This window comes from Rhinoraja longicauda, chromosome 1, assembly GCF_053455715.1.
Source record: "Rhinoraja longicauda isolate Sanriku21f chromosome 1, sRhiLon1.1, whole genome shotgun sequence".
Taxonomy (NCBI): Eukaryota; Metazoa; Chordata; class Chondrichthyes; order Rajiformes; family Arhynchobatidae; genus Rhinoraja; species Rhinoraja longicauda.
This window is the reverse complement of record NC_135953.1, coordinates 87,920,526-87,946,317: the sequence shown is the minus strand read 5'-3', so window position 1 is coordinate 87,946,317 and position 25,792 is coordinate 87,920,526. Positions and strand designations below refer to the sequence as shown.

General features: G+C 40.8%; 1 protein-coding gene across 2 annotated transcripts in view; it reads left to right on the top strand.

The window, feature by feature from the left end:
• arhgap24 (Rho GTPase activating protein 24) overlaps positions 1-25,792 on the top strand; it is a 406,341-nt gene that overhangs the window by 75,561 nt on the left and 304,988 nt on the right. For both annotated transcript variants that reach the window (XM_078401974.1, XM_078401965.1), the window contains exon 2: positions 3,123-3,322. In XM_078401974.1, coding sequence (XP_078258100.1) covers positions 3,143-3,322 — 180 coding nt within the window. In that variant the 5' untranslated portion in view covers positions 3,123-3,142. The remainder of the gene's footprint in view (positions 1-3,122; positions 3,323-25,792) is intronic.

Below are 25,792 nucleotides of genomic sequence, written 5' to 3'. Positions count from 1 at the left end.
AAACAACCCACGTTGACCAAAGTGCTGCACATCTGACTAGGAAAAAAAGAAACATACAGTGGCAGGCAGCCAAACACAACGGCGCGGCCATCTTGAACAAAATGTTAATTCAATCACCCACCGTCCAACAATAAAAGCACTAAACAGGCACCCAAATTACCCAACCCCAAAAACCCCCCAAAACACAGTCCAACAATAGAAGCATTAAATAGGCATTCAAATCACACACCCTAAAACCCCCAAAAACACAGTCCAACAATAAAAACATCAAACAGGCACTCAAACCACCCAACCCCAAAAAAACACACAAAAAAGAAACATCCATCAAAGAAACATCCATCACAGTGAGTCTCCTCCAGTCCTCTCCTCACTGTGATGGAAGGCCACAATGTCTTTCCCTTCTCCCGCTGTCCTCGCCCGCAGCCAGGTTGTTGTGGTTGCAGGCCGCACCGGACGGTCCACAGCGGGCCGAGCCCAAGGCGCGTCGCGTCGCAGCCACTCCCGCAGCCTCCGAAGACGGCCGGCTCCGCCGATGATAAGTCCGATCCGGGGCGGGCGAACACGCTGTCGCTGTCGCTGCCGCTGTTGTTGCACGTCGGGGCGGTCGTGGCTCCCGACATTGAAACCCCCGCCCAGCAGAGAAGACACAACCAATCTCCCAGATGTACTGGAGGACAGAAGACCTAGGGGGGGTAGAGGAACTGCAAGAAATTTTCATTAGGCGAGAAATAGTATTTGGTAGACTAATGGGACTGAAGTATGATAAATCCCCTGGGCCTGATGGTCTGCATCCCAGGGTCCTCAGGGAGGTGGCTCTAGAAATAGTGGACGCATTGGTGATCATTTTCCAAAGTTCAATAGATTCAGGATCAGTTCCTGTGGATTGGAGGATAGCTAATGTTATCCCACTTTTCAAGAAAGGAGCAAGAGAGAAAACGGGGAATTACAGACCAGCTAGCCTGACTTCGGTGGTGGGAAAGATGTTGGAGTCAATTATTAAAGAGCTAATAATGGTGCATTTGGATAGCAGTAAAAGAAAAAGTCCAAGTGTGCATGGATGTATGAAAGGGAAATCATGCTTGACTAATCTTCTGGAATTTTTTAGAGGATGTGACAAGTAAAATGGATGAAGGGGAGCCAGTGGATGTAATGCATCTAGACTTTCAGAAAGCCTTTGATAAGGTCCCGCACGGGAGATTGGTGACTAAAATTAGAGCACATGGTATTGGGGGTAGGGTGTTGACATGGATAGAAAATTGGTTGGCAGACAGGAAGCAAAGAGTAGGAGTAGGAGTAAACTGGTCCTTTTCAGAATGGCAGGCAGTGGCGAGTGGGGTGCCGCAAGGCTCGGTGTTGGGGCCACAACTGTTTACCATATATATTAATGATTTGGAAGAGGGAATTAGAAGCAACACTAGCAAATTTGCGGATGACACAAACTTTTTCAGTCAGAGAGTTGTAAATCTGTGGAATTCTCTGCCTCAGAAGGCAGTGGAGGCCAATTCTCTGAATGCATTCAAGAGAGAGCTAGATAGAGCTCTTAAGGATAGCAGAGTCAGGGGGTATGGGGAGAAGGCAGGAACGAGGTACTGATTGAGAATGATCAGCCATGATCACATTGAATGGTGGTGCTGGCTCAAAGGGTCGAATGGCCTATTCCTGCACCTATTGTCTATTGTCTATTCTCTGAGCTCTTTCAAACACCTTGCAATAAAGCAACAACAGATACATTGTCACCTGCACACCCATGGTCTCCACCCGATCACAGGAATTTCCTTTGTCCTCTCCATCCTTGCAACCTAAAACACATTTGTTTTCTCAACTTCAGTTCTGATGAAGGGTTATTGATCTGAAGCATTTTCTCAGTGTCTCACTTTCAGAATACTGCTTGACTTGCTGAGTATTTCCAACATCAGTTTTTACTTCAGTGATGCACCTCATGTTTTAACTGATATTTTTAAAGCAAGCCAGGCCTTTGCAGATGTGTAAAAAGGAAAGGCAGATGTTGGTTTAAACCAATAATTGACACAAAAAGCTGGAGTAAGCCAATGGGGCAGGCAGCATCTCTGGAGAGAAGGAATGGGTGACGTTTTGGGTCGAGACCCTTCTTCAGACTGATGTTTCAGGTCAAGACCCTTTTTCAGACTTTAGTTTGAAGAAGGGTCTCGACCCAAAACGTCACCCATTCCTTCTCTCCAGAGATGAGGCCTTTGCAGATGTTCATTTTTTAAAAACAAATATTTGTTGTTTGGTGCTAATTTCCAAAGATGATATTTTATATTCTCCCATCAAGAATATTTTATAACCTTTGCATTATCATTGCGTGAACAAAATTGTTACAAAGTAATTGATATATTTCATTCCAACACCTTGTATTGTGGCATTATCGGTATTGCATTTGGGGAAAATGTCTCTTTTAACAATTTTGAATTGTATTTCAATGAATTGAGTAGGTTCAGAAAAGTCATTTGAGTCACGTACTTCCCTCATTTAACTTGTGTTTGTAGACATTGCTTATAACCAAACCTGAACAAAGAAGCAGTAAATGTGGTAAGCAGTACGTAGATTCAAAATTAATGTACACATACTTGGAATACTCAGTTTAATCGAGTGATACCGAGTTACTCTGCTAAATTTTTCGATCAACTGGTGAGATAATTTAGATGATCACAGCCTGTTTGAGTCTGTACGTTGGTGTTACATAAATATTCATCGAAATGTAGATACGAATTGGCCTACTTGATGAAATGCCTGCCCAATTTGTGGAGAAACTAGTGAGTAAGTGTTTGCAATGAGTGTCACACACTCCTTAGACATAAAACAGTGCCAAATAATCCTGCATTGATTTTGTAATATCGGCATTCATCACGTCACACCAAATAGATTTTATTTCGTCTGCAGTTGAAGAGGTCTTTGCTCATTTGTTTTTCTTGGCAGGCGTTCCTTCCATAAACCTTTGAGCAAAGCTTAACTCCTTTCCAGGCACCCAGTGAGGAAGTAGTTTAGTCTGCAGCAAGATATATGGATATGCACCAATTTAAAGAAAATAACCTGTGCTTTATTCCAAGATGATATATGTTTACTTATGCTCTCCTAAGTGGCTGTTATTTTTCTTTAATCAGGAAAATCCATCAGTCTAATAATGGATGATCACGGTGGCTCCTTAGACAGACCCCAATCTGCTCGATCCAGGCAAAATGTCATTAAATGTGGATGGCTGAGAAAGCAAGGGGGCTTTGTTAAAACTTGGCACACTCGGTGGTTTGTGCTGAAGGGGGACCAGCTTCATTACTACAAGGATGAAGATGAAAACCGACCACTGGTAAGTACCTGAGGTGAAAGCTAATATGTGATAACTGGCATTTTTCATGGACTTTAATATTTCATGGACTTTGAATTTAATATTTAAGCAGCAGTGTCTCAGTTGAAGTAATTGAGTTGTCTCCCAGGATTACATAGTGTTGTGTCAGACGTTTTTGCATTAATTGTTTTTCTGAAGAACTATTCTGGAGATTTTACGTAGTGCATTTTTGTCGAAAGCTTCACATGATTTTGGCAATTAATTAGTGTGAACTCATTGCAAACAATTTATAGCTTCCACAATAGCAGAGAAGCCCTGTATAAATACAAATATCAAGTCACTACCCTGCTGTGTTAATTGCAGTTTGTGTGTGCATATTATTCTTAGGAAAATATCTTGCTGGCATAACAAGTCAAGAATTATATAATGAAGGAAATCCATTGGAAACTTTCCTAAACAACTGCAGGATTCAGTTATGAGATTAAAACGTAGTTGGAAGGTTGACAGCAGAAATAAAATGAAAAATTAGTACAAATCTATTTGAAGGGAAGGTTATGAATAGGGGAGAAACTGTAGGAAACAATTATAAAGTGCGACTAAAATTAAGTTGACAGATACAGGAGCTGGCTTGCGATGATTAAAGTGAAAGTAGTGAGTACAGTTAATACATTGCATATAACAACAGACAAGTGGTCATGGATTTAATCACATAAGATCTTAAGTTGCAGTTCCCTGATTTTAGTCCAGATAGAGATTGACTGAAAAATGGCAATCTTTATGCAGGGGGATCCAGGTTAATACCAGTCTAAAGAAGGGTCTTGACCCAAAACGTCACCCATTCCTTTTCTCCAGAGATGCTGCCTGTCCTGCTGAGTTACTCAAGTCAAGTCAAGTCAAATTTATTTGTCACATACACATACACGATGTGCAGTGAAATGAAAGTGGCAATGCCTGCGGATTGTGCACAAAAAAGAATTACAGTTACAGCATATAAATAAAGTTAATAAGTTACTATCGTGTAGACAAAAATTTAGTCTCTGGGGTTATAAAAGTTGACAGTCCTGATGGCCTGTGGGAAGAAACTCCGTCTCATCCTCTCCGTTTTCACAGCGTGACAGCGGAGGCGTTTGCCTGATCGTAGCATCTGGAACAGTCCGTTACTGGGGTGGCAGGGGTCCCTCATGATCTTGCTTGCTCTGGATCTGCACCTCCTGATGTATAGGTCCTGCAGGGGGACGAATGTAGTTCCCATGGTGCGTTCTGCTTTTTGTGTCTAATCCAGTACAAACTCTGACATCCACAAGATTTGCACTAAATGAGGAGTACATGAGGAAAGTAAGTTTATTCCATCAGAACATCAAAGTGGATGAGACACAATTATATCTGATCCTTTTGATGCTTTTAGTTTAGTTTAGTTTATTATAATCATGTACAGGTACAGTGACAAGCTTATTGTTGTGAGCTATCCAGTCAAAGAAAAGACCATACATGATTACAATCATGCCGTCCTTGGTGTACAGATGCAGGATAAATGGTACAACATTTATTTAAAGCAAGATTAAGTCTGATGAAGTCCGATTAAAGATAGCTCAAAGGTCTCCAATGAGGTAGATTGGAGAACAGGACCACAATCTAGCTGGTGAGAGAACGGTTCAGTTGCCTGATAACGGCTGGGAAGAAACTGCATTGTAAGAATAATTAAATTTCCTTTATCATTTTCAGGTAATTCATTAGGGTTGTAGTTGCTTTTAAAGGTTATGTAGAAGTAAACTTTGTGACACATTTTCACAGTGTGAAAATATTAAGTTGAAATTAATTAAACTTCCAGCGCTCACATTGACTTTTGTAGGTGGGGTCCGAGAATAGCTCAATTTGACTCGAGATCAACAGGTTCTGAGGTGGCTTAAGCAGCTAATGTCGGGTCTGCAGACTATGCCCAGATGGGTCAGGAGGAGTTTGATAGAGCTGGTAGATGGATACTTCGGGAAGAGGTGCATTCCTACTCCAATGGACTTGATGTTTCTGGGTGTTCCCAACAAATAGATTCAAGATTCTCCGTGCCATGCTGAATTCTCTTTCACCATTTTGAGAGGCTGTGAACCAAGAACTCTCAAAAGTTGGAGACTTTTGTCTCCAACGATATGTCTCCAATGACTCTTATCAACTATAGATGCCCTTAGAAACCATCTTATCGGGATGCATCACAGCTTGGTTTGGCAAGATCTTTGCCCAAGACCACAAAAAATTGCAGATGTTGTGAATGTCCATCATATAAACCATCCTCCTCCCATTGACTCCATCTACAATTCAAACCAGCCTCCGCCCATTGACTCCATCCTCCGCCCATTGACTCCATCTACACTTCATGCTGCTTCGGGAAAGCAGCCAACATCATCAAAGACCACTTATACCTGTTAATTCCCTTTTCTTCCCTCTCCCATCGGAAAGAAGATACAAAAGATTGAAAAAGTGTAACACCAGATTCAGGAATGGCTTCTTTCACAATAGACAATAGACAATAGGTGCAGGAGGAGGCCATTCGGCCCTTTGAGCTTTCCTGCTTTTATCAGACTACTGAATGGTCATCCCATTAGATAGGCTGCAGTTCCAATCTTCCAACTTACTTCGTTGCAGACCTTGCACTTTTTTATCTGCGCTTTCTCTGTAACTGTAATGCTATAATGCTGTAACATTATATTCTACACTCTGGCATTTTTCTCTTTGCACTACCTGTTACACTTGTGCATGGTTTGATTAAACTCGTGTATAGTACACTTTGGCAGGATAGTGTACAAACAAAGCCTTTCATTGTATCTCAGTACATGTGACAATAATGAACCCATGCCAAGTCCTGTAGGGATGTGCAGCAAATCAAACTGCCTCTTATCAACTGGATAAACTTCAACCTCTAACAAATACTGTAAAGTTCATTGAGATATGTTTTTGATTTAGCTCGCAGGGATGACTTGATAGATGAATGGACATACTGATAAAAGCAATAAAACCATATCTTCTTGCTTTTGTTCACCTCTTGAGGCTGCTGATTGTACAGGATGGATACTTCAGTTCCTCTGCAGATTGGAGCTGAAATTCATGTCATTTCAATACAAGTTTCTTGCACACCAGATAAAATCATTGCAGATGATATATGTCCCAGATGCTCTGTGAACGATAAGGAGGGGGCACTGGTTGCTGTCTATGTAAGCTGCCTGTGGTGTACAACCTTGGGGTGGTGGAAGGAACAGAGATATTTCCTCTGTGCCCTTTTTGTAATCAAGCTGCAAATGCACAATAAAGAACGTCTTTGCAATTTGATTATAATTAATGCAGAAATGACCTCCCATCCTGGATTCCTCTCGGACCAACACTCCCACATAAATTCTTCTACTTGCAAACATCTTGATAACTTGAACACAGCCAATACTTTGAAGTCTGTTCTTTATATTATGTGGTTAAGTAATGAAAATTAACTGCAGGTGGGGGTAAAGACATCAACTAAGTAGAATAACAGATAGTTTGATTTTCCATGGATAGAGAATCAACGGGAGTTTGAAGGAGTATTTTTCTTCTGGCTGTGACTATAGTATCACGGTCAGCTGAGAAAATCTGTGATTTCTCTGGTTCTTCTGGTAAAACTTTAACATATAAAATGGCTGGTAAATAGACTGCTGTATTTTGCTTTTAAAACATAGCATTCTGCAAAGGTCTGTTGCGATGTAACCTGCACAAATCCTAGCATCAACATTCAAGCAGACTGGGCTAATGTGATAATCCCTTGATCGAGCTTTCTCATGTATACAGCTGTCAGCAGAGGTGTTGATGAGCAGACCGCTATAATAACCTTCTGATTTGTGAAGCTCTGTCAGATCCTGGAAACTTCACAAAGGTCAGTGGTGGAAGTTGTCATGAGGCATAATCGCAATGCAGTTCCTGAAAATGCCGGTTGACGGTATTTTTGAATCAGTGTGTTCAAGTTGTGCTCTGTGCAATTTGATGCAAAACATGTAGAAACTTTATATTGCGTTGCTATCTTACAATATTAATCTCGTAATTAAATTGTAGAGGTAGGATTGCAAATTGCAAAAGGCCGCATAGAGAGTTAAACTTAGTTGAAGATGTTGCTGTGCAGGAAGTCGCACAGTAGGCACCATCTTTACTGCTCAACCTTGTAGGAAGGTCAGGAATATTGTCACAGGCCTCTGGAGCCTCGGGCATAAAGTCAAATGTTTTCCTTTGGCATCCAGCCATTTATATGTGACCGTTCCACATGCCACAGTAGAATTAGCAAACCCTTCAGCTCTTCTGCCGGGTGAGTGTCTTGGTCGCAGCTTGAGAAGCGTCAAAGGGTCTTTACATCAGACCTTCCGAATTGCTGCTATTTTTCCTTGTTGATAATGAGGTTAGAGTTGCCTCCAGCACTTAAATGTTGCCCCAGTTTCTCCGTAGCCAGAACCAGATGGAGCCCAGGGTTAATATGATAAGACACATTGTGAATTTTAGTGACAACACTCTACTGTTCACATGGATAACATACTATTACAATTGATTTTTTTTGATTGCTGCTCTCCATCAGGTGGGAATGTAATCAAATAATGGCATCCAATTCTCTTTGAACCGGCCTGAGTGACTTTGAAGCTCTCTGTGAAGTAAACACCAGTGGGAGGGAATGGCTTGCATTTCCCCAGGGAAATGCTGGCATCAGAGACTACTGGCAATTCCCCACATGAAGACCCAGGGACCTTCACCACCCGGTGACCACCTTACTGTAAGGTGCCTTGCATTGACCTGTTGACCTGCATTGGCTCTTCAGTGTCTTCAATCTTACCCTTTCACCTTTGTCCAGGTCCTTCTCCTTCCCCGGTGCTGTTTCACTCTCTGCTCCTCCAGTATGGTCTTTCCTGCACATCTATTTGCTCTGACATTGGTGGCTGTTCAGCTGCCATAAATCTAAGCTTTAGAACTCCCTCCTAAATCTTCCATCTTCCCACTCCCCTTTCCTGCTTTCAAGAAACTCCTTTAAAACCTGTCACTTTCTTCAAGCTTCCAGTCATTAATATCTCCTTATCTGGTTTGGTGTCAAATTCTGTTTGAAATCTTTCCTGTGGAACACCTTGGGCATTGCAGTACTTTAACAAAGCTTTGTGAACATAAGATTATGTTATTGATACCTCCCTGAATCCTTAAAAAACATTTGTTTTTTTCTTTTCAGCTTGTGCAGAACTTCTTTCCTATTTATGTACAATTTTGCCTTTGTACGTTTTTGAAATGAAGACTCCTTTTTTCCTTGGATAATACTAAGCAATAGCCTTTCAGAATATTTGTCATTGTGTCCATGCCTTCTTTTCCAAGCCACTTGCAGAACTTGATATTCTCATTTCTTTTCCATCAGTCCTCTTGCCTATTTCAGCACAGGAAGAATATTTGAGTGTTATAAATGTTTTCAGCACTTTGTATTTTTAATTTAATATAACAATTACTTCTGCTGCTCTGTTTTTTTTCTCAACACTACATCTCACTTTACATTCCTGGTTAACATTTATAAGAGCTTTAGTTATCAGCGTTGATTCATTAATCAGCCCAAATCCAAGTGCCTTCCTAGCAGATCTACAACCTTACAACCTGTTCCTGGGAAAATGTGTGAAAGCTTTTTAAGAAATGTCTTTTTTATCATCCCGTGAGAAATGAAATAGCCTTCAGAAGTAGAAGGTCACACTTTCAAAGCATGAGCAGCAACCAGCACTGTACAGCCACAAAACCACAGGCCATTGGTATTTTGATGCAATGTAACTTCTAACAGGATATGATCACTCAGCCAAAGATTAGAGTTGTAAAAATAGGCAATAATACATCACTGTCAGCTGCGCGTAGTAACGCGCCTGCTCCCTGTTTGTCTGCTTATACTTGTGATTTACATGGGAGACATGGAGCCAATTTGCCTGTGGAGGTTATTGTAGAGCAGCACTGTCCTGTTGGTCAGTTTGTCTCAAAATCCCAGATGTAACTGGTCTTTATTTATGGTAGATGCCATTGATAGCATTTCTGGAAATGCATTAATATTCAGCCTTTTTCCTAATTTTAAATGTTGGCTTTTCCTTGAACAACGCATTTTCATCCATAATGTTTAGGAAGGAACTACAAATGCTGGTTTAAACCGAAGAAAGACACAAAATTCTGGAGTAACTCAGCGGGACAGGCAGCATCTCTGGCGAGAAGGAATGGGTCACATTTCGGGTCGAGACCCCTCAGTCTGAAGAAGGGTCTCGACCTGAATCATCACCCATTCCTTCTCTCCAGAGATGTTGCCTGTCCTGCTAAGTTACTCCAGCATTTTGTGTCTATTTTCATCCATATTTTTATTTCCAGCACTTTTAGTGTGTTTATTTTGTTTTTCATTCATGAGTTTGCTAATTGAGAGGACAAGGATTCCAGCTGCTGTCCTCCACGATTTGGAGATGTTGACCATCCCATTTCTGCATCTGTTGGTAAGAAGAAAGAACATTCATAGCAAATAATAACAGGCAGTGCTGGGTATACTCAGTAGGACTGGCAGCATCCGTGGAAAAATTAGCAGTTACGTTCCAGATTAATGCCACTTCATCAAAACTGTTTGTATCTTTTTCCAGCTTTTCGCCAACAGGAAATAAGTCTGATTTGCATTTCTGCAGCAGCTTTTGTAACCACAGGATATCCCAAGCTCTCTGCCGCCAATGACAAACTTTACAAATAGTCTTTTCTGAGGTGGAGAAATGTTCACTGCAAGCCTTTGTTAAATGGAGATGAAGTGCAGGATCTCACTCACGAGGCCGTGATACATTTCTAAGTCATTTTCACCATCAAATTATTTGTAAACAACTAGTAAAAGGTTTGCTAAGCATTTGTTTGAGAAAGTAACCTCAGGAGAATACCATACCCTAATCACTTGTGTGGATTATGCTGGGTGTAACTAACATAACACCTGAGCCACTTGCATGAATGTAATTAGAGGTACTGGAATCAAGTTGGTGTTCAAGGCAAACTGACACAATGATTTTCTTTCGAGGTGTTTATCAGACCCAAACATCCAGAGAATTAATATTGTGCTGTGATAGTCTGAATTATTTTTTTTCAGTGCATCTAGAGCTACAGGAAAAGAAAAGCTTCTCCAAAATATTTTTGTTGTCAGGAAATGTGATTTAAATGAAGTCAAGTTGATGTTCTCTGGATTCCCAGTACAGTAGCTTCTGGATGAACTGAGTCATGTAATGTAGAGGACAGAAGGAGACCACTTGGCCCATTTTTTCCATGCCAAGCAAGAATGGTGTTATTTCAGTTACACTCATATCCTAGCCCTCCATCTGTGATCTTAAGAGGTCATAGGTTTGGCAGAATGCAAGGGTTTATGAGATACCTTTAAAAGGTGATGAGGGTTTCGCCTTCCACCATCCTCTCAGGCTGTATGCCCTGCTACCCTTTGGATGAAAAATGGTACCTTAACTCCTTTCTAACCCTCCTACCAACCTAACTTAAATCCATGTTTCCTAGTTATCTAACTATCTGCCAAGAGAAATTAGTCCTTTTTGCTCTCTCTGTCCAGGCAAACCAGCATCTGCAGTTCCTTCCTACACACCTTGTATGTCTGTGTGCTACAGTTAAATCTCCCTTCATCATCATATCATCATCATATATATACAGCCGGAAACAGGCCTTTTCGGCCCTCCAAGTCCGTGCCGCCCAGCGATCCCCGTACATTAACACTATCCTACACCCACTAGGGACAATTTAAAAAAAAAACATTTACCCAGCCAATTAACCTACATACCTGTACGTCTTTGGAGCCTGGTCATTACTAGGTTAATTCCCGGAATGGCGGGACTGTCATATGTTGAAAGACTGGAGCGACTAGGCTTGTTTTCACTGGAATTTAGAAGGATGAGAGGGGATCTTATCGAAACGTATAAGATTATTAAGGGGTTGGACACGTTAGAGGCAGGAAACATGTTCCCAATGTTGGGGGAGTCCAGAACCAGGGACCACAGTTTAAGAATAAGGGGTAGGCCATTTAGAACAGATATGAGGAAAAACTTTTTCAGTCAGAGAGTTGTGAATCTGTGGAATTCTCTGCCTCAGAAGGCAGTGGAGGCCAGTTCTCTGAATGCATTCAAGAGAGAGCTAGATAGAGCTCTTAAGGATAGCGGAGTCAGGGGGTATGGGGAGAAGGCAGGAACGGGGTACTGATTGAGAATGATCAGCTATGATCACATTGCATGGCGGTGCTACTCCTGCACCTATTGTCTATTGTCTATTGTCAGTTTATCCTCATAACTATAATTTTCCAGTCCTGGGAACACCCTTGTAAGACCCCTTTGAACCCTCTCTATCACATCTTGTTAGTGGTGAGCAAAACAGTGCTCAGCATTTTAGCTGTAGCCTGCTTAGTGCTTTATGCTATTTTAATAATATTCAACTAATGATGGCAAGTATCCACCAATCCTCCTTTAACTAACTTATTGACCAGTTCTATTATCTTCAGGAATCTATGGACATGCGTTCCAAGGTCTCTCGGTTCCTAAATCTTTTCAGTGTCCTATCATATTTGTGCATTCACTTGATGTCTCCATACAGTTACCTTGTAATTTCCTCTAATTTTTTCGACACTTCTGTACATACGAACTTAGTTGATTAATTTCTTTCTCCATCCCATGAGTTTTATTGTACAACAAACAGCCAATTCTATTATCAGAATGATAGAAATAAAAAGCTGTAGTAACGCAGCGGGTCAGATAGCATCTCTGGAGGAAAGGAATAAGTGACGTTTCGGGTCAACACCCTTCCTCAGGCAGCAAAATTATGTCCAATTCTGTGCGTAATTGATGTACATCATGCGCTATAAGAAGCCATGTACCTGTGAAACCCTTATTACCACATCAACATTTGGTTTCTCTTAATGAATCAAGCGTTAATCTAATTGGCTATCTTCCCTTGCATCCCCTAGTAACTTTTACTTTCTTGATCAATGTGCCATGTGGGACTTTGTCAAATGTTTTTTTATAATCAATGCATGTTATTCAAATTCTCTATCCTTAAGAACATTTCAATTAAGTTAGTCAGATACAACCTTCCCTGACCAAACCAATGCTGACTGTGCTTGATTAGCTTGTGTCTCTTTAATTGCTGATATATGCTGGCTCCTGAAAACTTTTTCCAATTATTTATTCATCACCAACGTTGGGCTGACTGGGATGGATTTACTCTTTTACTGCTTTTCTTTTTATAAATAATGTTACCATATGTACAACACTATAGTCCTCTACCACCAGCCTGTGGCTCCAGAGCATTGGAAAGGGTAGTTAGAATATGTCCCGCCCCCTCCCCTGACATCAGTCTGAAGAAGGGTCTCGACCCGAAATGTCACCCATTCCTTCTCTCCAGAGTGCTGAGTTACTCCAGCATTTTGTTGCTAGTTAGAATATGTGTTGTTTCTTCCCTTGCTTCTTTAAAGAGCCTGGAATACATTTTATCAGATCCTGGTGATTTTTACACCTTAATGTGTCTTCTCTCTCTGTTCATCAATTCACAATCTCCTTCCATTATGTCAATGCCTATATTGTGCCACTCTTTCTGGAAGATAGGGCAAGGTTTTCATTTATAACTTAACAAATATCTCCCACCTCCACTCTTAGATTTTGATTTCTAATAGGGTCTTTTCTTTCCTTTATCTCTTTCCATTTTGATTAATTATAAAACACCCAAGGGCTTCCTTGATTTTCTCTGCTAGTGTTGATTTTAAACAGAATCTTTGCTGCCTTATTTTCTTAATATTGTTTTTCTTTAAATGTCACCCCTGAACCTTGTTTTTATTCATTTTGCAGCACATAGTGGATATTAGGTAGAGTGTTCTGTTGTATTTGTTCAACTCCAATTGCTGTTATATCACCTATTTGAATTACTGCAGTCCTCCTTGTTGGACAATGATGTACAGGAGTTAGACAAGCGATGAAGGAATGGTGAAACGGGTAATATGTGAATTAGAGGGAAATCTGCTGCATTCCTTTGTGCTTGCTAATGTTGTTGGATAGGCACATGGATGGGAAAGGTTTAGAGGGAATCGAGTCAACTGCTGACAGGTGGGACTTGTTATGTGGCATCTTGGTCAGCATGGGCAACTTGGGCCGAAGGGCATGTTTCGGAACTGTATGAATGTAGGCTATCCTTGACCTTGATGATAAGAGATCTGGAATTTTGGAGATATTGGACGGAGCCGAAGCAAGTAACTGCAGTGCATTCTGAAGATGGTGTACACAATGGCCTGTGATGACGGCGAGGATGAGCATTTCATGTAGTGAAGGACGGTGGTGGGTGGGGGGGGGGGGGGGGGATAATCAAGCAGTCTGCTTTTTTCCTGGATGGTGTTGGGCTTCTCCAATGCTGACTAATAGGCATTCTTTCAGGCATGTGGAGAATATTTATCAAATGGCTGAATTTTCATTGTGGATTGTGGAAAACATGGGTTACTAAGGAAATAAACTTTTGTTATAGGAGAACCATCCTCAGACTCTTTCTTGTAACCACATAATTTATATGGCGGTCCAATTGAGATTTTGGTCAATTCGTATAATTCCCTATCCATCAGTGTGGATTTTGGCAAAAGGGGTACAGCTGAGGAAAGGCCAAGCTATAGTTCAAATGTGAAGCTTCTGTAACTATACAGAAGGAAGCCAATCAATCCCTCGGGTGCACGCCTCAACTCGCGTCTCCTTCCCCTTTTCCCTCATTTGTTTGTACCCATAAAACCTATCCTCTCTCAAACATGCCCATCACTCCCCTGTGATTATTTTTTTTATCATTAACCTACGCTGTGGGTATGTTGCAGAGCCAATGAAACTTTGGAATGAGGGGAAAACAGGAGCAATACATTATGTTGGAAACTTGCTCCTAGTGAAGAGGAAAGGCAGTACTGCAAGTTACCGTTTTCAACTTGAGAAAATGGCTTGGGGAGTGTTGGAGTCTAAACTGAGGATACAGAGTCTATTGCATGTGCTGAAGATAATAGATTTAGTCGTCTTCATGCTTGACTGAAAGAAATTGCAGCTCCACTGAAACTGGATCTTGGATAAGCGGTGTGACAGCAAAGAAGTGGTATCAAAATCTGAGAGAGATGTTGGGGAGGGACGTACACCTGATTATTGACAACATGCACGTGAAACCTGTCCACACACTCCAGTTTATGACACCAGCTATTGCTGGGAGACCACTTGCATGAGGAACCACCGGAGTGTTTGTTCTTTTTGAAGTGTTGGCAAAATGCAAACTCTGGTTGCCAAGGTGTCCTGGTTGAGAATGGGAAACCTTCCATATTGTGTATTAAAAGAATAATTTGTTTCTTTTGGCAGGAAGCACTGTCTGCTGGGACTACATATTAAAACATTTGGGAAGAAGTGGTGCATAGTTTTATTGTAAAAAACAAAAATATTTGATGTCCTGTTACATCAGACTCCACACTAGGCCTCCAAAGACATACAGGTTTGTAGGTTAATTGGATTGGTATAAATGTAAAATTGTCTCTAGTGTGTGTAGGGTAGTGTTAATGTGCAGGGATCGCTTGTCGGTATAGATTCATGGGCCGAAGGACCTGTGTCTGCATTGTATCTCTAAACTAGACTAAATGGCAGCATTAAGCACTCAGCACGACAGCAAGGTTAGTTGCAGTTATAATTTCATTAGCCTGCACCAAGAAATCTGCTTCGCCATTGTATTTTTTATTCCTCGGACTAGGTAAACGCCAGTCTGAGAAGTTCAGTCAGTCCTGAACTGAGGCTTGTACTGCCACATAGATCCATGGCTATTAGAGGTGAAGCTGGGAGGCAGCCAGCAAATGAAAATGTACTTATAGTTCTGGCCACTAAAATCACAATTTGGTGTCTGACCCAGTGTTTTTCCTATTTTCTAAATCTGCCTTCCATGCAGTGCTGTCACTTCTGGCAGAGAAAATTGTTTTGTTTGAGATTAAAATAAAATTTTAGGTTTTACATCAACAAGTGTTTACATTATATTTGTATCTCTCTTACTTGGCATGTTTACATTTTTAATTGTTTAGATCTGCATTTCCTTTATGCACTGAGGAATACTTCCTAGGTCTGTAGTGCTCAGTGCATAATGCAGTAGGGGGGAATCATTTTCTATTTTCATACTTTTGTATATGAGTGTACTCCACTTTTGAAACTTATTTTTATTGACTACCAGTACAACACACTGCTACTATAGCATTCATGTTTAATGCTATTTGCTGAGATCATACTTGTCACCTGCAACTCTTTAAAAAAAAAAAAAGATTTGTTCGGAACATACAACATATTAGTTCAGGTAGGCCTCACCCCAAGTTACATAGAACATAGAGCAGAGCAACAAAGCACAGGAACAGGACATTTTATCCACAATGTCCATGCCGAACGTGATGCTAAGTTAAACTAATCTCTGCCGGCACATGATCCATATCCCTCCATTCCCAACGTGTCCATGTGCCTATCCAAAAGTCATTTAAATGCCACTATCGTATTTTATTTTTATCATTTATAACTTTAACAGAATGTAACCGGCAGAAACCTTCAAAGTTAAATGCTGCATAAAATTTTTGAAAGGTGTACCTAATTAAAAATCTCATTCTCCAGAGTAAAGTCAGCTGGTGTTTGACTTTCACTTCAGCTTTTCGGGAATATTAGTTTGAGACGTTAATTAAAATGATTCCTCCTCATTTCTTATTGCAGAGCAATAATGTTATCAGTTTCAGTATGTTGAGCTGGCTCACAGTTTCATTGTCATGTGAAAATACTTTGGCCTCTTTTTGCCATTGTGCCAAACCAAGATTCACATTTGAGACCAATTTAGAGGGACAGGAATAGTAGATTCCAGTCTTCAGAGTTGATGTGTTGCTGGGATTGCAAGTCTTTCTTGGCTGCATATGCTAACTGTGTGAGGTGCAGACAGCTGTGTGTGATATTCGGTTTCTAAAACTCAATTCATCAAAACAGAAAATCATAAACAAATGGTAAATATTGTGCAACCAAGGTTGAATTTATATCCCAATGTTTTTATATCATTTGATGTATTTCAATCTAATGTTACACTGACATTTGCATATGAAAATGATAATTTTAGCTGTCTAAACGCAGAATGAAAACAAATAGTAGAAATATGCTGAAACTAATTTCAACTTGGTTACAATGCCTCCAGTAGGATTGACTTAAATTGGTGACTTGGCAGTGGAGCACCAATTGATTGATTCCATTTTAAAGAGTGGAATGTGGCACTGTGTCCTGTTTTCTAATCTATGGCCTTTTAAAATGATGACCCTTTTCCATATATTTTACCAATAACATCTATTTGTTCTGTTAACTCACATAAAGTGAATAAAAGTATGTAAAATGAAGGGGTAGTGGTCACAATCTGGCTCATCTGCAAGACGCAGTGCAGCAATTGCCAAGCTATTTTAACCTTCCTTTCCCAAAACCTTCACTCATCCATCCTGGAGGACAAGGACATCTTTACTGCAAAATTCCACCCTGAATTGCGCATGATTTTTTTTCTTTGAAGCTTATTGGCAACACTTCATAATATCTGAAACCCCCCTCCCGATAGACGTACTGATGGACTATGCAAGATGAAGTAAGTGAGTTGCTGTTAACTACTCGAAGATGGATGAAAGTGAAGCAATAAATGATGGTCTTCCTGATGAGTGCTACATCCTGTGAAACAAACTGGGGGGTGGGGGGGGGGGGGGAATAGTACAAAGGGTTCTTTTAATTCCAGCTAAAGTGGTAAATAAAACGTCTAACAGACGGTACCACGGAAATTCCATTACTGCCACAGTGGTCCCCTAAGTTATTAGAACATTGGCAGTGAGATAATTGATTATAAATCTTTTGTCTCTTTACTCCTGGAATTACACTTTCAGATCCAAATCTTAAGACAAGTATTATGCTTGTGTGTGCGTGCACATTATGACTCTGTTTTATATGCTATGATGCATGAACAAGATGTAACCACTAATGGATGTTTATGAGTGGTCTGGAGATGGTAATTTAATTTCTGGATTGTGATGAAGTCAGAAGCCACAAAGGGAGCAATTGGAATTATTTATAATCATCAACTGAAATGAGATGCAATAAATTTCACAAAACTTATTGATTTAGTGGGAATGAGGAACTGAAGGAAATGATTATTAGTACTGGAGAAATTGGTGAGACTGTAAACTGATATGTCCCAAAGACCTTGTCTGAAGAAGGGTCTCGACCCGAAACATCACCCATTCCTTCTCTCCTGAGATGCTGCCTGTCCCGCTGAGTTACTCCAGCATTTTGTGTCCGTCCCAAAAACTTGATTATCCAATGTTCTGAAAGAGGTGATTATAGAGTTAATGGATGCTCTGGTTATTATCTTTCTCATTCTGCTTATTCTGTGATAGTTCTTGCAGGTTGGAAGGTGGCAAATGTGGCCACACTCTTTAACAAAAAGAGGAAGAAAGAAAAAAACAATGAACTTAGTGACCTATAGTTAAACACTAGTAGCAGCGAAAATGCTGGATTCTATAATGAAAATATAATAGTAGAACCTAGAACTGGACTAATGGGATTGAGAAGAATGAGCATGCATTTATGAAAGGTGGATTACGTTTGACTAATCTCTTAAGGATCTTTAAGGATATGACCAGTGGAATAGAGAAGGGAAAACCAGTGGTGCAACAGTAGAGTTGCTGCCTTACAGCGCCAGAGACCCAGGTTTGATCCTGACTATGGGGCTGTCTGTACAGAGTTTATACGTTTGCCCTTTGACCACTTGGGTTTTATCAATGTGCTCTGGTTTCCTCTCTCACTCAAGTCATACAGGTTTGCATTCTCCCTAGTGTGTAGGATAGTGCTGGTGCATGGAGTGATCGATGGTTGGCGCGGACTCGGTGGGCCGAAGGGCTTGTTTCCATGACGTATATCTAAAGTCTACATAGAAAATAGGTGCAGGAGGAGGCCATTCGGCCCATCGAGCCAGCACTGCCATTCATTGTGATCATGTCTAGTGCGAGATTGAGAATTTTAGAAAATATTTGATATGGATCCTCACAGAGGTTGTCCAACAAGGCTAGAGTGCATTGAATTAGGGACAATGTACCTGCAGGGATACAGAATTGGATAATACTTGTGATGAAATGCAATGACTTGTACTTTAGGAGGGTGGAGCAGATCATAATCTATATTGATGCATTGGCTGAGCTGATTCCATGTTTGTTTTTGAGAACAAATCTAGGAGGAGTTGTAAGTAGGATGTAAAGGTGCTTCAATCCATAGGCAAGTTGATTGCAAGAGAACACAACAGATGTAATATAACGTGGAAATAATGTGAACACTGTAAAATCAGAGCACTTAACAGAAAAGTAGAGTTTTTAAAATTGCCGAATGTTGATATCCAAAGAAACCTTGGTGTTCTTGTAAATGAATAACTGAAAGCCAACACATAGGTTCAGCAAACAATTGGGAAAGCAAATGGTATGTTGCCTTTTATTGTGAGGGGATTTGAGTTCATGTGCAAAGCTGTGTTGCAAATTTATTGGGTCTTGGTGACACAACATCTGGAATATTGCATTACAGTTTGGCACTCTTTACCTAAAACTTTATAATTTGCCAGAGAGGGAGTGCAATGATGATTCACGAGACTGGCTTCTGAGATGGCGGGTTTGCTGTTGGAGGAATGATTTGAGGAGGTTAGGCCTGTATTCTCTGTGGGTTTAGAAGAATGAGAGGTGATATCATTGAAATCAATAGAGTTCTTAGAGTGATCAAGAGGCTGGATTCAGGAGAATGTTTCCCCTGGCGGATGAATCTAGAACCAGGGTCACGATAGGTTAATTGGCTGGGTAAATGTAAAAATTTAAAAAAATTGTCCCTAGTGGGTGTAGGATAGTGTTAGTGTACGGGGATCGCTGGGCGGCACGGACTTGGTGGGCCGAAAAGGCTTGTTTCCGGCTGTATATATATGATATGATATGATATGATATGATCTCAGAATAAAGGGTTGGCCATTTAGCATTGAGATGAGGAATCATTTCTTCATTGAGGGGACAGTGAATCTTTGGAATTCTCTGCCTGGAAAGCCATGCAGGCTGACTCATTGATTTCAGTGACAAAATAATTTTTTGGGATGTGAAGGAAATTGTTTTTTTATAATTAAATAAATTATAATATGGCAGACTGAAATGAGATCATAATTATGCAAATGGGCATCTTTTGTCATCAGAAACCAAAACAATGTTCAAGTTCAACTATGCCACAGAACATTCTCTTTGTACCATTCTTCCATCTCACTAGGATAGTGCAGGAAAATAGTGGCCTGCAAGGGATCAGCCCTGGCCTTGATCAATGGGAGAGCAGGGCGAACCTTGGTTTCTAATTCCTGCATTGGTTGTCTACAGAGTTTTACCAATGAGTACAGTTTAATTTTTATCCCCTCAATGAGGATTAACATTGACACCCGTGCATGACCTGTGTATGTGCAAGCAGCCAGTGTCTGAGCCACACTCATTGTATGCTGTCTGTGGTGGAATTAGCTCTGAGAGTGAAAGTTGTGTTGGCAGGGCTGGAATTGCATTGAGGAATAACTTGCCACAGCTGATCTGGTCAGTGTAACAACACACATGAGAGTGAGGTACACTGACGCAGCCTGATAGTATCTCTCTCCGTCACAGCTGCTGTAGAGTTTGACAGATATCATGTGGCAGCTGCCGGCAAGAAGAGAAAACAAGTCTGACTGGTGAAATATTAGCAAGGAAGTTCAATGACAAAAAAAAACGTTAGTAAATTGTGAAGAGGAAAGAATGGAAAACAGAGAGATAGATGAACTAAACATTTTTCTTGTTCTGATGCCAAAAATGCTCAGTTACATAAATTTGCATCTGCCATATTATATTTAATAAAAATAATGCTGAATTACTAGACTTTGTTATTATGTTTGCATCACAGATTTCAAATATTTGATTTCTATCAAAGTAAATGTCTATCCCCACATGAGGAATTCAGCTGGGAAAACCCCTGAATGATATAACAACATGTTCTGGCTACAGATGCATGTTGTTGAATTCACCAAGTACTGGACCAGTTACAAACTGTACTGAGATCAAACTTATCTACAGTAAACACTGGTAATTCAGTGCATAACAACCTGGCGAGACTGCATCATTACTCGAGAGTCCAGTCTGCAGTCTGGTGGCAAGCTGTGATGGGCCTGTGGTTGGAACAGCGATTTGCAGCCCACCTTGCTATGGAAATCTGTCGGCTGCCAGCGGTGAAGGTCAGGAATCTAAACTGGAAGTGGGCGGCAGAAGGCCAGAAAACAAAAAGAAATGTCTTGTTCCGTAAAGCTGTTGCTATTTGGATCGGCATTTATGAATAAATCTCCCCTTTTATCCTCTCCCTCTCTGAACATTCCAGCTTACTCAGCAGACTGTTTCAAGCATGATCACGGTTTATGGGGCCTGCTGCCAGGGGCTACGTAGGAAGAATTAAAAGTTGTGGTCAATGACTGTGACAGGTAAAGATTCATTACCCTGTGCAGATGGCACTGAGAGATGAGAGGAGCCCGTGAGAGATAATTTCTGTGGCAACTTCACAGAACACCTTCGCTCAGTTCGCTTAGGTCTACGCACTCTCCCGGTTGCCAAATAATTTAAACTCCCCTTCCCATTCCCATTCCCATACTGACCTTTCTGTACTGGGCCTCCTCCACTGTCAGAGTGAGGCGAAACACAAATTTGAAGAACAGCACCTCATATTTCGCTTGGGCAGCTTACAACCCAGTGGTATGATATTGATTTCTCTAATTTCAAGTAGCCCTTGCATTCCCTGTCTCTCTATCCCTCTCCACCCTAGTCATCTAACTAGTCTCACTGTCGTTCTGCTTAGTTTCACTGTTCGCACGCCCTCCTTATCACATCTTCCACAGCCACCAATGGACCATTGTGGGCTCCACCTTTCCTTGTTCATCGTTGCTGGCTTTGATTTGTTCTATTCACACCTTTCATTCATTTGTTCTTGGTACCTTTTCATACCTCTAGTTTCCCTCTCCCCTGACCCTCAGTCTGAAGAAGGATCTTCACCCTAAAACTCACGCGTCCTTTTCTCCAGAGATGCTGCCTGACACACTGAGTTACTCCAGCATTTTGTGTCTATATCTGTGGCAAGCCTATGCTCGTGCAAGGAAGCAGTGGTCTGATTGCAAGCATCAGGAACTGCTGTTGAACAGTTGCTGCCTTTCTTGGAAAAGCCTTTCTGTTCACAGTGAAGGTATCAATGTCAGTGAGCTTCTATTTTGCTTCGTCCACTTGCTCTCCTCCAGATATGACTTGGATGGCAGGACAATGTATTGTGCAGCCATGCAATGAGTAAAATGGGAAATCCTGGGATTAAGTGATGAGATGGGCTCTGTTTTCACACTGAGGACAATGTCTAGTGTGAATTGTGGCTCTACAATCGTGTTAAATGGCATAAACTTACAATAGATCTGACAGCTCAAAATGGGTAACTCCAGGATATGAAAGGATGCAAAGTGCTGGAGTAACTCAGTGGGTCAAGCAGAATCTCTAGAGAACATGGATAAGTGATGTTTTGAGTTTGGTCCATTTTGCAGACTGCTAACTCTATGATATGCTGGAGAGCATCAGTAGAAATATGCACCATCCCAATCTTGATGTCTGTGCCAGTCAATTCCCCTCACTCTGGTTCACTGGGGATTGCAGCACGTGATAGGAGCAGCCCCAGTTGTACTAGAATTGAAATGCCAATCTGTAGAAACCGTCACCCAGGACTACATGGCTGGTGTAGAGGAATGAACAGCATGCGATTGGCAGAGCCAAGCCCTCTCACAAACAATATATCAGATCAAAGTCCTTCAGTCCTGCCATTTCTAGTTCTGCATGATGGTGGACTATTAAGTGGCTGAGGGAAGAAGGCAGTATCTACAACACCCTCATCATCAGTGATGGTGGGCTCAACATATGAGTGCATTTGCAATCGTGTGGCCAGAAGTGCTGAATAAAAACACATCTGAGCTGCATTCTGAGAACCCCATTATCACAGAAACAACGATTAGGCTGATTTAATTCACTGCAGGCTGAGAACAGTGGACTGAGTAAATGTCCCGAAACCTTTACTCCGCCATCCTGCAGGACAAGGACATTTTTACCGCAAAATTCCCTCTGAATTGCGCTTGATTTTTCTCTTTGAAACTTATTGGCAATGCTTCATAATATCTGGGAGACATTTCTGAAACTCCCCTCCCGATAGACCACAGAGTAAAGAGAGCAATGTCCTGGAAATACCACAGACGACCTGTGCTCTCGTATTAATCATGCCTGTTGCCAGCTGCTCCAGTATAGTTACAAATCTGGCAAGTGGAAAATTGCAAAAAAAAGACCAATCCAATCTATCAAATTACTGCTCAATTAATTCATTTCTATAATTCGGACGGTAATGGAGAGAGTCGAGACAGTGTTAGCAAGCACTCTTGTTGACCAAGTAACGTGCTGAATTCCTGAGGTGAGCTGAGAATGAATATCTCTGATATCAAGGCAGCCTTCATCAATTGTGGTATCACAAAGTACTTGTAAAACAGAAGTAAGTAGGCATCAAGGAAAAAAATAGTTTGATGTTTAGGGTCATACCTTGTACAATGACCGGAGTTTAGAAGGGTGAGAGGGGATCTAAAAGAAACATGTAAAATTCTTAAGGAATTAGACAGGCTAGATGCAGGAAAAATGTTCCCAATGTTGGGGGAGTCCAGAACCAGGGGTCACAGTTTAAGAATAAGGGGTAGGCCATTTCGGACTGAGATGAGGAAAAACTTTTTCACCCAGAGAGTTGCGAATCTGTGGAATTCTCTGCCACAGAAGGCAGTGGGGGCCTTCAAGAGAGCGTTAGATTTAGCTCTTGGGGCTAACGGCATCAAGGGATATGGGGAAAAAGCCGGAACGGGGTACTGATTTTGAATGATCAGCCATGATCATATTGGATGGTGGTGATGGCCCAAAGAGCCGAATGGCCTACTCCTGCACCTATTTTCTATGTTTCTATGATGCTTTGCCTAATGCATGGCCTTTGTTTGCTGAAGTATATCTCTTTCTACTTGCACTAACACTAAATTCCACTCCAGAAAATTGTTTAATTAATGCAGAATATCTGTTATTGCTTCAGTCTTTGTGAAGCATTTTAGTCGTTTTAAATAACTGATTCGTTTTACCAGAATGGTGCATTGATTCTGATAACAATGTATCTTTCAGAGGTATAGAAATGAAAATGTATTTAATTTCCAGTTTCCTGTCCTCTTCTAATGCTTGACTAAGGATTCTTTTGAATGAAAAGTGTTCCATGTGATAAACCATTGATTTAGCTCAACAGAGCCATAAACCACTGTTCAACATTGAGCTGGTCTTTGATCTCCCCCACCCTCTCAGGTCGTCATTTAATTTCTGTCAGTCTTTTAAAGTACTTAAAAAGGGGTTTAGTATACCACCACTGTTTCTTTTCTTAATGTCACCAATTTCTCGTGGTGTAATGAATCTTAGTGCATTGTCACTATCACATTAAATTGTCCTGTATTTGTGCATCAGACACAATCATAGTACTGCTACTTCAAAGCCCAATTCCCTTTTTTAAATAAAATTGTAATTTATGTTGGAGAAATGTGCACTTGCATTTTTGATAGAGTACCAACATAATGTACACAATATCTTTTTGTTGCTTTCATTAGTGATTCAAATGAATGAATATTTTAGTGACTCTCTGGTACTGCATTTTGCAGCATGTGTATAATTCAAAGAATCTCTGGAATAAATGCATAATGTCAAAGGTTTACTTGCAAATTTGAGGAGTTTAGTGCCTAGGCACGACATGTGTTCGTGAAGCACAGCTTTCATGTCGAGATGGATTTCAAGCGACTATTTAATGTCTGTATTTCTATCTTGCAGTTTTTGCTGATAAGAAAAGTAACAAGTTAATGTTTCAGACTAACCTAAACGGGCTACATGTTTAAAGGAGGTCATAGCTGATTGAAGAACCCTTGCCAATAACGAATTTATTTGAAAACATTGACCACCATGTTCGGAAATCATCTTCTCAATTCTATTTTTCTTTTCAAGTCCTTTGATTTATTGTCACTTTCCAGCCCTTCAATCGCCCATAATTCCCAGCATTTCCTTATCAAGTTTCTGCAACTGTGTCCCATACTCCTCGGTCACGAACAACATGCTCTGTAACTGTGAGCAAGGCACATTGTCCTTTTTCTCTTCCCCGAGACCTTCACAGGATTGATGAATCTACTTCCAGCAAGCATTGTTTCTGGATTACTTTCTCATATTTTCATGTTTTCACTTATTTCACATTGGAAATCATTCAGGCCATCAAGAATCTATGCCATCTCACCCAGAACGTTATCAGGGAACTGAATCATCCTATCAACAATTGGAGAGCATTCCTGGGTGACTATCTACCTCATTGGAGACCCTTGGACTATCTTTAATTGGACTTATCTTGCACTAAACATTATTCTATTTATTATGTTTCTGTATACTGTGGATGGCTCGATTGTAATCGTGTATAGTCTTTCTGCTGACTGGTTAGCATACAACAAAAGCTTTTCACCGTACCTCGGTGCACGTGACAATGATCTATACTAAACTAAAGAACGATCTCCTTAATTCCTTTCACCCGTTTATTTTCCCATAACTTGTAGTTTCATACATGCCCATTAACTGCTCCCAATTCTACCACCAATGCCTAAACTAGGAGTAACTAATAGCGGATTAACCTAACAGCGAGCACGTCTTTGGGATATGGGAGAAAATTGGACCTTTGTTGTTGCAGTTCACAGTCACATATTCAACCACCACGTTTTACAAGGTGGAGTCATAAATACACAAATATGGGAAGCTGGAGCAAAAACAAAACTGGAGGAAATCAGTGAGTCAGGCAGCATCCGTGGAGGGAAATGGACAGTTAATGTTGAAGATTGAGATCCATTCGCAGTCTTATTGTATTCTTTGAACCGTTTGTCTTTTCTACCTTGTACAAGTTCAACATTAAAGTAAAAGTGGAAGGTAAAATTCCAAGGTTTGCTTATGTCACCCCATCATTTTCAACTTGTATTTTAAATCCAAATGTAAATCAGGATGGAAACTTCCTTTGTTCTATGCTAATAATCTTGAATATGATGCAACCGATCCTAAATATTTGTCATTAGATTGGCCTCCAGCCTCTTCCGTATTGATTGCACTGCCAGTAATACGAGGCACTCATTGCATATACTGTGACAATGCAAAAGCAGAACTGCCATCAATGGGAGTCAGCAGCATTCCTCAGCACGTTTCAGCCTCGCAACCACTTCCTTTTTGTGAAAACCAGTACAACTGTGATTATTAATCCCAGGATTAAGAAATGCGTGGAATCTTATCCATTAACCTCTGCGAAAGTCTAAAGCAGGTTA